Source organism: Cetorhinus maximus, chromosome 11 (assembly GCF_964194155.1).
Source record: "Cetorhinus maximus chromosome 11, sCetMax3.hap1.1, whole genome shotgun sequence".
In the NCBI taxonomy this organism is placed as follows: domain Eukaryota; kingdom Metazoa; phylum Chordata; class Chondrichthyes; order Lamniformes; family Cetorhinidae; genus Cetorhinus; species Cetorhinus maximus.
This window is the reverse complement of record NC_135889.1, coordinates 67,812,509-67,825,598: the sequence shown is the minus strand read 5'-3', so window position 1 is coordinate 67,825,598 and position 13,090 is coordinate 67,812,509. Positions and strand designations below refer to the sequence as shown.

The 13,090-nt window shown below is 39.2% G+C and overlaps 1 protein-coding gene across 1 annotated transcript in view; it reads left to right on the top strand.

The window, feature by feature from the left end:
* The window catches only part of LOC144686206 (CD63 antigen-like), a 40,794-nt gene that overhangs the window by 10,868 nt on the left and 16,836 nt on the right, over window positions 1-13,090 (top strand). The window contains exons 4-5 of the mRNA XM_078551301.1: window positions 5,839-5,913; window positions 6,071-6,187. Coding sequence (XP_078407427.1) covers window positions 5,839-5,913; window positions 6,071-6,187 — 192 coding nt within the window. The remainder of the gene's footprint in view (window positions 1-5,838; window positions 5,914-6,070; window positions 6,188-13,090) is intronic.

The following is a 13,090-nucleotide window of genomic DNA, read 5'->3' as shown; positions in this document are numbered from 1 at the left end:
GAAAGTTGGCCCAGTAGAATATTGGAATAGTGTATGGACAATAGTGTAGTGGTAATGTCACTGGACAAATAATCCAGAAGCTCAGGCTAATGCTCTGGGAACATGATTCAAATCCCACCATGGCAGCTGGTGGAATTTAAATTCAATTAATGATGTGGAATTGAAAACTATTGTTGATTGTCATAAAAACCCATCTGGTTCACTACTGAACTTTTGGGAAGGAAACCTGTCGTCCTTACCTGATCTGGCCTACATGTGACTCCAGATCCACAGCAATGTGGTTGACTTAACGGCTCTCTGAAATGGTTTGGCAAACTGCTCTACTCAAGGGCAGTTAGGGATGGGCAAAAAATGCTGTCTTGCCAGCCTTGCCCAAATAAAGAACATGGTAGAGGCAGCTGTGGGATTGTCTCAATCTAGCTTTCAAGGAAATCCATGAGCTCTTTGCATTTGTTATTGGAGGGCAGGGAAGATGGTTTAAGAAGACAGCTTGCAGTAGAGAAAAAGAGCTGGTGGTTATCTTTGTATTCCAGTATGACCCTGAAATGCAAAGCAGTTTTTTTAGCAGACAAAGCAGAACCTGATGGTGCTTTGTAGTGCAGCCAGATCTGGCAATTGTCTGCATGTCCTTTCCAGTTTGTGTCCTTTGGACTTGAGAGCAGAAATGAAGACCCTACCAGGGTGAGAGAATAATGGTTTTGAAGACTAGGACATCAAAGGTGGAGGTGAGGGTGAATAAATCAGTAGCTGCAGAAATGTTGTGGTGAATGAAGGGCTATAGGCTACACAATTGGTAAGTGAATTGGTGAGAGATTTTTCCCCCAGGAGTGGATACAGGAGGAGTTAGGTTGAGGCATGGAAGGGGGAGGGTGGTGGTGTATGGATGGTAAGTGATACAAGGAAGTGATCAGAGATGGCTTTATCTGTGATTGAAGCTGTGGGTGTAGCAAGATCATGAGATAGCAAAGTCAGGGAGTTGGTTGTGAATATAGGTTGGGGAGTTTACATGGAGGGAGAGATTTTGGGCGAATAAGAGATCAGTGAATCAGGAGAGAGAGTGCATTGAGTTGAGATGGAGGTTGAAATCACAAGATGAGAATTTGTTTGGTGAAGAGGCTGAGGGAGGAAAGCAGTGAAGAAATATCAGTAATGGCATTTTATTTTATTTGGAGGGCAGTACTGAAGAATCTTTTTGAAAGAGGTGAGTGGTGGAACAACGTGAGCTACTTAAAGAAAGTGTGTCAGGAGTAAGGGATTGGGCTAAGGTGTGATCTGGTGTTTAAGTACCACACCATCATGATGGTCTTGGCCAGGTGAGTGGTGAAATATGTAGCCTAGGGGGGAGGTGTCATCACTCATCTGCCAGGTTTCACTTAAGGCCATAAAATCTATGCAATCATCTGTAATAAGTATTGGATGGCTACAGCCTTGATCACAAATGAACAAACATTCTTCTGGAGGGAGTTGCCTAGAGGGACGCTGGCAGAGTCACCAGTGGGAGGGGTAAGTTGGACATGAAGAAAATTAGAGGTCAGCCACCAGTGGGTGTACTGGGCAGAAAAGTTAACGAGAGTGGGATGGAGCAATTGGGTTTGCTGCTCATAATGAGCCAGTGCCAAGTGTCTCAATGAGCCTGTTGAAGGATGCCAAGAAAGACAGAGGAAAGCTGTACCTCTACTTAATCAGGAGTTGAGTCTTGGATGGTGGCAAGAGAGCAAGAAGGTTGAAGGGTTAGGGTAGAGAATTGGGAGGGCAGACTACCTGAGAGAGAAGTGAAAGATGTGATAATAGAGAGAAATAGAAAAGAATAGAATAGTTTTTTTAAAAAGAGCAATTGTGGAAATAGACAGGATTCAGGTCTGGAGCAGCAGCCAAAATGTGTATGCGAATGGATGCAGCGAGAACTTGTTACATAGGTCTGGTAATGTAAAAATTAAGGTACATAAAAACATGATTAAATGCTCAATGGCAAATAGATGGTGATAATAGGAAGGATTCCACAGTTAAAATGGGAGGACCTATAATGGAATGATGATGACTTGGGTAGTGTATCACTCAATTTTCTTAACTAGGCAAATAGCTCATCCTTGGCTGCCCATTGTGATAGCTGTTGTTGATGTGCTTTTCTCTCCCAAAATCTTAACTAAGATTATTGGCCTACTCTTGTGCCTCATCATTCCATACAAAACAACACCTTTTGAATGTAAACTTGTAACTCAGCCACCTTGATCTGGGTCTAATGTCCAGATCAGTTTGGATGTGGCTGAAGAAGATGGGTGCATGGAGCTTCTATGTATTTTTAAAATCTGTTGATAGATCCCGACTCACTGCCCAGAAATGGACCTTTTCTGCTGTGTCTGAAGAATTCTGAAAGCAACTTTTTTTTTCGGAAAAAAAATCAACAGTTACTTAAAGCAGTTTGCACCCTCTCCCACTATGGTGGCATAGTGGTATTGTCACTGGACTAGTATTCCAGAGACCCAGGGCAATGCTCTGGGGACCCATGTTCAAATCCTGCCATGGCAAATGGTGAAAGTTGAATCAATAAAAATCTGATGACCACAACCATTGCCGATTGTCATAAAAACCCATCTGGTTCACTAATGTCCTTTAGGGAAGGAAATTTGCTGTCCTTACCTGGTCTGGCCTACATGTGACTCCAGATTCACAGCAATGTGGTTGACTCATAAAGAATGCCCTCTGAACAAGGGCAATTAGGGATAGGCAATAAATGCTAGCCTAGCCAGTGATGCCCACATTTCATAAATGAATACAAAAAGGAAAAAAAAATTTCTCCTTGGCAGGATAAGTAAAGGGGGAACTTAGAGTAGTGGATTTTTATTGTTGCCTGCAATAAGTTAAATGTTTTCATTGTCCTGCAAGAACGTTGCTGTTGTATTTCTGAAAATTGAATATTGTTGATATTCAAGGTGTCACGCTCAAATTGCCTAAGATATACAGCACAGAAACTGGCCATTCAGCCCCACCAGCTCATGCTGGTGTTAATGTTCCACTCGCACCTCCTCCCTCTTTTCTCTAAATCAACCATGTAACCCTCTATTGCCTTCTGCCTAATGCTTATCTAGCTTTGTCATAAATGCATCCATTCTATTTGCTTCAACTGCTCTGGTAGTTTTGTTTTTGGTTATCAGGTTCATTTTTGTCTGGCAAATGCTACCTGCGCCCTTGATATTAACACATTAACACAAGTTGGTGCTTGAAACAATATAGACAGAAACTGATTAGCTGAACAAACACTGGTGGTTTATTAGAACTCAGAACAGAGCACTAATACCATGTGTGCTTCAATCACCTCCAGCTCTAGACTTAGTTACCCAAGAAGCCCCTGCTATGTAGCGATTGGTCAATACAGTCACGTGGTACTAACTATATTCTCTTAAAGGTATATAGCATTCCACTTTACCGCAGGTAGCAAGTTCCACATTCTCACCACTCTTAGGGTGAAGCTTCTTCTAAATTCCCTAATGGATTTTGGTGACTATCTTCTATTGGTGGCCTTTGTAATGCTCTTCCCCAAAAGAGGAAACATTCTCTCTCTCTCTCTCTCCTCTCTATCAAAAGCTTTCATAATTTTAAAGACTTCTATTAACTTGTCCATCAGCCTCCTTTTTCAAGAGAAAATAAACCTAGCCTGTTCATCCTTTTCCTGATATGTATACCCATGCATTTCTGGTATTGTCCTTTAAAATCCTGCCTGCACACTCTAGTGCCTTTATATCGTTTTTTTTATAAAGTGGCAACCAAAACTGCACACACTACTCTTAAATGTGGTCTAACCAAGGTTCAAGCATGACTTCCTGACTTTTCATTTTCTCCCCCTTGGCAGATTGTAGTACCTGCTGACTTTTGATGACTCAGATAACTTTCAAATAAAATTCTGACATATTTAAATCGCATACAGTTGTGCTTTATATTGGTTTTATGTTCTGAATGCAAATTTAAAGTGTTGATAGCAGTCTCAGCCAGTGGTGTGCATGTGGTGCTCCCTTAGAACTACTATTCATTTTGTTTGAGTTTTTTAAAACTTTAATTTTTGGCCTCCCTGATTCAAGCTCCTCTTTATAAGTGAAGCATTGCATCTATATTCCTCAGAATATGTTTCTACTTGTCTCACTGTCTAGGTAATGAGCGTTCTTCAAATTACTCCAGCTGTTTTATCATATGATTCCACACAACCATCTTAGAAAGGCAGCAAAGTCATTTTACACTAGACATTGACTTAGGTTTTAATTGCCAAATACAACAATGGATTTGCAACAAAACATGTTAAACGTAGCTAGCTGCCTGATTATTTAAAAATAATAGTGTGCGTGCTCTGCTATTTTATTCTTCTAACTGAAGTATTGAACATTGAAATATTATCTAATCTGTATCTCTTTTAGAAGCTTCAGATTTTCCAGCCTCTACAAGACAGATGGGGAGCTTTAACTTATTGACCTATTGGGAGGTGGAGTGTGGTTGGGAGGTGCTGTAGCACATGGGAATTCCACAAGTCTGTCATGTGACATCACTGACAGGCTTCCCTACCTCAAAGTCAACCTGATTGAATTGACAGGCTTGGTTTCCAGTCAAGTAGAGGCCACAAGGGACCAGGTATCCCTGATCTGGAGGATGAGAGGATGGGTGGGTGGCGGTGGGAGCAGAATGAAGTGCTCCTACTCCTCCTGGCCCACAAGGAGTCCTGAGGCCTGGGAAACCTGGACCGCTGCAGTAAAATCAGAGTATTCCAGCTTCATTAACATAATTAAGTGCCAACCTTTCACCTGGAAATGGGTATTGGCTGCCTGCCTCTTACACTACCTGAGTTAAACCCAGAATTAAACCCAGAAGTCAGCAGGTTGGACCCTGCTTCCTGACATGTATTCACTTTTTTTTGGTCAATTAAAAAGCCCCTTACCCACTGCCCCATGTTTAAAATGTCCCCCCGACTTACCACCGCCCACCCAACCCCTTGATAAATGCATTCAAAAAATTGGCAGATTTAAATAACTGACAGTTGAATTCTTAAATTAAACAAACATTTGAATAAGAGGTATAATCTAGAACCCCATGTTCCTTCAACTTTGGTGTCTTTGTGCATCCCTCCTGCCTTCAGCCATTTTGGCCCAGAACTCTGGAATTTCCTCTTTGCCTCTTTACCTCTGTCTTTTAAAAAAAAAATCTCTTTAAACCTAAACTTCTAATCATCTATCCATCCTATTATTTTTTTCTCTTTCAGACATGGCATCCAGGTTTGTCTGATTTACCCTGCATAAAGTGCCTTTGTGCATTTTTCTGCTAAAAGTGTTATACAAATGCATATTGTTGTTAAATTGAATAGCTTGATCCCTCCCTTGGATAGCAGTCTCAGACACAATTTCGTTGAAATTAATGCAAATTAGTTGTATTATGTTAGTGACGAAAAAGACAAAAATAAGTATAATCTGCTGGGGCATCATAAAATCAAGATTCCCTTCCTTCCAAATGAAAGGTTTAAGCATTAGTATTTCCCAGAGAAATGGCTGAAGTTCTAGAGGACAAAGTCCCAAGGATATTCAGCCCCAGCCCCAATGTTCAAGATTTATTAGATTGTTTCTAGAGTTGCAGTTTAGTAACTTCTTGTACTTTCAAGTTATATATGAGAGCTTTCCCCATATCTTCACTAAAAGAAGGCAAAAAGAATTGCTACCTGGTATTCTTGCTTTAAATTTCATAATCCAAAAATCTCTAACTGTAATAGTTCTAAAAATAGGCTAAAAATAGACTGCAAACCTAGAAAATGTAACTTCTAAATAGAAGTCATATTTGATTTACGTTGGAATATATTTTCTTCTGCAGTTTCTGATTCTGATGATTCTAGTCTGTCTTCTGGAAGTAACTGCTGAAGTGTTTACATACATCTTCAGGAACCAGGCAAGTATTGCTTTTAGAGAAGCAGTACGTTTTTGTTGTATTTCCATCAAATGTACTGTTCTTGACCCCATCTTAAGTTTTGGCGTAATTGTACATTTTGTGTTGCTTTTTTCTAAAAATTCTTTTTAAATTGAGCTTTGCTTCCCCAATTTTATAGGTGTACAGTAACATAACTAATGGTTTGGAGAAGTCTATTCCTGGATATGAGATGCCTATTCATGGATTTAAGTCTAAGTCTAAACTGGAAGCTTTGATAAATGGACTGCAAATCAAGGTTAAAAAACTGTTTTTGATGTTTTTCTCTGCTTTATCTGTTGCTGAATTATATAAGAAACCTGTGGCTTTTCGATGTCTTGAAGATTTGTTTAATTCCATTCAACTATTTTGTCTGTATTTCATTTAAGATAACTTTTCTTTGGAATTTTAAAACTGTTCTGGGAAGGGGGTACCTGTCTGAAATTTGCTGGGTTTTTGAAGACTGAAAGGCTGGTCCTTGTATAGCTAAATTTAAACCATTTGTTATTATATCAATGGTATATTTTTTAAAAAAGGAAGCTAAGTAGTGATTGAGAGAGTGGTGCAAGAATAGATTTTGTTCCAACTTCAACAAATGCTATGAAGTTGGATTACTTGAAAAATTGGAGTGTGAATTTAAATACTAGTAAAGTACTATAGTTGGAGCTTCCCCATGCTAATATACCACAGATGGAAAGAAAGGGTAGGCTTGTGGTCACAATTTCCCACATGGGCAAGGGATTTCCATTTGTTTGTAGCAAGATTGTAAATTTGTTCTTTATAGATGTACTGACACTTCTGCCACAAATGTCAATAGTCCATAATTCTGAATTAACTTTACTTAAAAAGAAAATATTCTGAGCAGGTACCAAATAAAGATGCTATTATTTATGGTTTCCATTTTCTCTCTTTCCTTCTTTGCTCCTTAGCGAAAAATCACAAGTGCAGTAAGTCCCTGCTTTTAAGTCATTTTGTTTTAAAGTTGCATAGTTTAGGGCCTGAATTCCCCATTTAGTTCTGATTTATACATCGTTTCCCGTCCTTGTGCAGCATTGCTGTTCGCTGTTTTGTTGCTGTTTCACGGTTTTGCATCATTTCATGTCGCCATTTTGCACTGCTTTGACAGCTGGTCCCGTGACTCAGTCGGCACAAAACTGAATCGAGTACGAGGAGAGGTGTGTGTTTGTGCTTGAAGGATCACAATTTTTTCAAACTGATACTAACTTTCCATGGAGAATATCCAAACAAACAGGATTTTTTTTACAAGAGAAAAGTTGAAGCCTGGGCTGCTCGTTTCTGTGAGCAAAGACCCATTTCTTGACTCTGAAAGCAATTTTGGGTGAGGCAGAGAGGCCATTTTGAAGTCTCTGAGCACAGCATTTGCTACTGTGCAATACACAGGTAAAATTGCTTTCCTTGTCTCTGGCTTTTTTGGGTGAAAAATGCAGGGTGCAGTGCTTGTCCTTCAGGAGCCTGACTCAGTTTTCTGATTAATTTCGGAGCCCCAGGTCTGATCCTTGTTCAATGCCTCTGCAGCAGGTGAGGCAGCGAGGTCACAAAACCAGTGAGAGCCATTTGCTGAAGTGAGGGAGAGAAACCATTTTAAAGTGTATTGAGATTGTTTCAGGCTTTTGATTTAGCGCTGTAATCCCTCGGGATTTTTCTTAAAATGTGAGTCAGAAACGCCCAGTAAGTGATGGTAGTGGGTCTGCTGCTGCTAAGAAAATAGGCTGGCAGTGAAATTGGATGTTTTAAAGCATCTTGAGGGTTGAGCGGGGAGAATGAGCAGTCGTCAATATTGGTAGAGTGCTTGGGCTATCATTTACATTGAGTACAATCCATAGTAACACTGACAACAAGTAGTTGTGCAAAGTATTAAGTACTGGCAGGTGAGTTGGACTTAAAGTAGCATAATAGAGAACATGTAAAGACTCTTAAACAAAAACAGAATTACCTGGAAAAACTCAGCAAGTCTGGCAGCATCGGCGGAGAAGAAATCAGTTAACGTTTCGAGCCTTCATGGCCCTTCGGCAGAACTGATGCTGCCAGACTTGCTGAGTTTTTCCAGGTAATTCTGTTTTTGTTTTGGATTTCCAGCATCCGCAGTAGCTTTTAGCTTTTTGTTTTTATCTTTATGTAAAGACTCTTGGTGGTCTGGATTGAAGATCAAAACCAACACCAGATTCCTTAGTTTGGTCAACCAGTCAAAAGCCTTTATGAAGACTTACAGAATGAACAGGGTGAGAGTTATCGGTCAGAGTTTCAATGCTAGTAGTGGATGGTTTGAGCTTCTCCAGAGGCATTTCCAATATCAGTGAACGGTGAAGCAGCTATGAATTCCCAGCCCATTTGAAGAGACTCATTTTAAAAAAACAGTGGCTATTCCCAAAAACAAGTTTTCAATGCTCAATGATGAGACATGCTTTATTGGAAGTGTATGCCACAGAACGTACATTTTCCATGCCAGGATTTAAAGCTGACAAAGGTCACCTGACTGTTCTGCTTGGGAACAGTGCAGGTGGTCTCAAGTTTACCACCTCAGTGGTGTACCAGCCTGAGACACCACAGGCTTTGAGGGAGTATTCCAAGGAATATCTATGATTCAATTGGTCTTCAAATAAGGGAAGCTGGATGACAGGTACTTTTTTTTTTCAAGAATGGTTCTCTCTGTATGCCATCCCAGCTTGGAAGGTATAGTTGCACCGGAGAAACTCTCACCTTCAAGATATTGCTCCTCTTAGTTATCCTATTGACTTTGACTTGCTGAAAATGTGAAGGTGACTTTTCTGACTGGTGACCAGAGGCTGCAGAATGTTATCTAAATTGAATTTATACAGGCTAGGAATGAACAGTACTGCATATCTATGCTACAGTATTTCAACTTGTACATGGTTTTTCCAGGTGAGAGACGTCTGAAGGAACCCAATTCTGGTTTCAACATAGGTTGTTTCACTTAAAGTCCCTTTTAATAATTAAAAAAAGAAACAACTTTAAACAAGGACTTGCTGTGCTCACTGTCTCAAATCAGAATGGCATTGAATTTGTTTCACAACAGATTATTTCACTCCTTGGATAGTGAAGGGTGTCCCTTGGAATGGAAAGCTGCTTTTGAAGTTATTGCTACAGTCTTTTTATATAGCCACTATTCAAATTTATATATTTTCAGCTTGCATTTATGTAATGGCTTTAACGTAGAAAAATTGCACAAGATGTTTCAGCACATGACTTGTGTATTTTTCCCTGAAAGCAAACCAACTGTACTGAGAAATGAAAAAATCAACAGAATACAAGGGATACAATAGTTCTCTGTAGAAAAATTAGCTTCATTGTTTGTGCATAAGCTTCCTTGGTACTGAGTGACACAAGCTCCTTTTTTAAGCTTAAGGTGGGGAAGGAAACAGCAAATGCCCCAGTCTGGGTTACTGGTGTTCAAACTGCAGAAGAATCCGTTAGGATATGAAATCAATGCAGTGAGGCAATAGTCGGAGAAGAGCAATAAAGGAACATAAGAACATATAAATAACCAAGTGTCGGGAACAATGTATAACTTTTTATATTTGTGTTAAGAAAGGATTTTGGCTTTGTTTTCGTTTTTTTTTTGTGAGCTTGGTGCTGGGAAGTCTGGAGGACCTTCTAGCAAAAAGGTCAAGTTTTCTAGTTTGTATACTATGTTAATGAGGTTTTACAAACTTGAAGTGAAGAGAGGGGTTAGAAGTTCAGTGATTTTGGAAGAAAAATAATAGAAAAACTGCTGTTGCCTAGCAACAGAGGTCCAGTTAGACAGGCACAGAGACAGAAAAGAAGTTTGGAGTGTGAAGGAAGGAGTTCTAAGCTCTCTGATAAATGCTGCTGGAGGCAGAGTTTAGGGAACTCGTGTGTTTGCTCTGCAATTGGTGTAATAGTGAGTTTAGAGTGTGGTTTTGGGTGTCTCATACTTTTTCCCTCAGCTGGTATCTAGTGAATGCTCAGAAATCTGCTGGAAGAAAACCAAGCAAGAAGCCTTGGTGTTAAGATGGTGGTAAATCTTCAATGGGGTTTTGTGTCTAAGAGTATTGCTGGGATAATGGTGTGAGTTTGAATCATTTTCTTGTGTTTTGTATTGAGATTTTTCCAACCTTTTTGTCTGGTGTAATACAATTAATTTTTTCCTTGTTTAATGTTTTTTGTTAAAAGTTCATCAGTAAACTCCTGTGAATTTGTTCAGTAACTTTCCTCCACTGATACTTTAAAAAAGTTAGGATCTATCAATCCAGGTTTCACTCTGGGATCTGACTCGTCTAGTATTAACATCAACTAGGATTGTAACAAAGTTGAGGCTTGTCCATGATCAAATACTCATGAATTTTGGTGGGATTTGTGAATAGGAACACAGGGCATAGGAACAGGATTTGCTGTGAATGTAGAAATAAAAGCATGATTTTGTAAAAATGATATGATTAAAGTAATTATCCAGCATTTAGAGTTAAAAGGAGAGAAACCTGAAATTGGTGTCTCACAGCTAGAGTTAGCAAAAAATTCAGTTAAGGATAAAAGATGGAAAGAGAAAATCAGAAGCTTGAACTTGGGAAAAAGAAATGGAAATGAAAAAAATTGAACAGGCAAAAGAGGAAAGAAATGGAAATGCAAAAGCTCGTTTCAGAGAAAGAAATCGGACAGCATGACCTGGCGAGAGAAAAGCTTAGAATAAATAAAGGAAAAAGAGGTAATGGTTCAGAGGATGATTCTGATTCCACTGAGGATTTTGATTTAACTGAAAATCTTCATTTAGTGCCTAAATTTAGAGGACAGAGTTGAAAGGTATTTAACCTCATTTGAAAAGACAGCTGCAAAGTTGAAACGGCCAAAATGTGCTTGGACTTTGTAACATTGAAGTGTTCTGTCAGGAGCAGCTATCAATGTGTACGCTCTTCTGTCAGGAGAGCAATCTGCAGAAGTGGTAAAAGGGGCAATGCTTATGAGCTTGTCCCTGAAGCTTGTAAATTAAAGCTTAGGACCATAAGAAAGAAACTTAATCAGGTATTTGTAGAATTTGTAAGAGAAAAAGAAATGCTGTGGGATTGTGATTTTGATCACTGAAATTAGGGAGAGCTTTGGAGAATGTGAGGGAAATTGTTTTGTGGTAGAATTCTGAAATAGCATTCCAGTAACCATTAAGACTTTATTAGATGAGCGTCAAGTATCAAAGATCTGAGATGCAGCAGTTTTGGCTGATACCTATGGTATCTTGCACACAGTAACATGTGGGGAAACAGTTCAATGGGAATTGACAGGGAAATTGGAGGAATAGAAAGATGGTGATGGAAAAGGTAGAAGTTCTAGGGAACAGACCGAAGCACGCCAAAATAGTAAAGGAGATAAGTGATGTAAAGAAAACAGTATGCTTCCATTGCAATAAATCTGGACATAGTAAAGCTAATTCCTGGAAATTATGTGGGAGAGCTATTGCAGTAAAAGGGATGCCGAAAAGAACCTTTAGGAAAAACTAACTTTGGGAAGGAGACGAGTGACAAAACAGTAGCCACAGTGCAGGTGCACAGTGAAGGCTCTGAATTTACCAAAGAGGTAGGGACATTTCCTCAGATTAGTCAAGTAAATGTGGAAAAACAAATTAACAGAGGTAGAAAGATTGTTTATAGAGGAGAGGTAATCTCTTATCCTTCTATTCAAGGAGGCAAACCAATAAAGATATTGAGACACTAGAACAAGTCAGTAACTGATGTTGACTGATGATACAATTTGTCCTCCAGATGGGCTAATGATGGAAAATAATATTAGAGGTATCCATGGAGGTTATAAACTGGTCCCATTATATAGAGTTGGATTAAAGAGTGATTTAGTTAAGTGGAGAGGTTGCAGTTGGAGTAGGGCATCAAATCTTGATAGCAGGAATTAATTTTATCTTCGGGAATGACTTGGCTGGCTCAAAAATATTAGCTTCACCGAGGGTGTTGAAGTGAAAGAAACTGATGCTACAGTAGGAACATCCTGGATTATTTCCTGACTGCCATGACTAGATTTCATGCCCATAAAATTAGACAGGAAGAGGAGGAATCTGTACAAAAGGAAGATGTAAAAATTCAGTTGTCTGACACTATTTTCAAAAACTTAAGCAAAAATGAGGAAGGAAAAGAGAATGAGGCTGATATGTTTAGTCCAATGTTAATAGAAATGTAGCAGGCTGCTCCTAAGTTGTGAGCTGTATCAAGCAGCCTACTCTGACTGAATCAGAACCAAACCCAAGTGTTATTATTTTAAAAAACATAGCTCTAATGAGGAAATGGAGACCACCTCAAATGCTAGCAGATGAGGAATGGGCAGAAGTTCATCAAATGGTAGTTCCATCTGAGTATCGTAACGGAATATTACAAGCGGCTCAAAGTTCCAATGACAGGTGACTTGCGTATTAGGAAAGTGCAGGCTAAAATATTATTGAACAGGATTGCATAAATACATGGTTAAATTCTGCCAGACTGTCGGGTAGTGGGGAAACCCAATCACCAATTAAACCTGCACCCTTAATTCCGATACCAGCTTTTGAAGAGCCATTTAGCAGAGTCTTAATAGATTTGTATAGAACCCCTACCTAAAACCAAAAGTGGAAATCGGTATCTTCTAACAATTATGGATTTTTCAACAAGATTTCCTGAGGTAGTGCCTTTGGAGAAGATTATGGCATAATTGCTAGAGGAAAAAGTTCAATTTTTTACAAGGTATGGTTTACCTAAAATACAATCGGATCAAGGCTCAAATTTTGTGTGTCTCATATTCAAAGAATTAATGAATAGTCCTGGAATAAAACAATGTTAAGCCTTCAGCTTATCATCTGCAGTCACAAGTAACATTAGACCGATGGCATCAAACTTTAAAGATCATGATTAAAGCCTATTGTCAGGAATGTCCCAATGATTGAGAAAGGGATTCTAGTTTCTCCCTGTGGAAAGACTGAACGTTTTGAGTCCATATGATTCTTCAGAGCTCTGAAGAAGAGTCATATGGACTCAACGTTAACGTTGTCTTTCTCTCCACAGATGCTGCCTGACCACTTGAGTTTTCCCAACATTTTTTGTTTTTGTTTCAGATTTCCAGCATCTGCAGTATTTTGCCCTTATTCTAGTTTTACTGTTTGCCATTAGGATGCCCCTAATGAGTCAATAGGATTCGG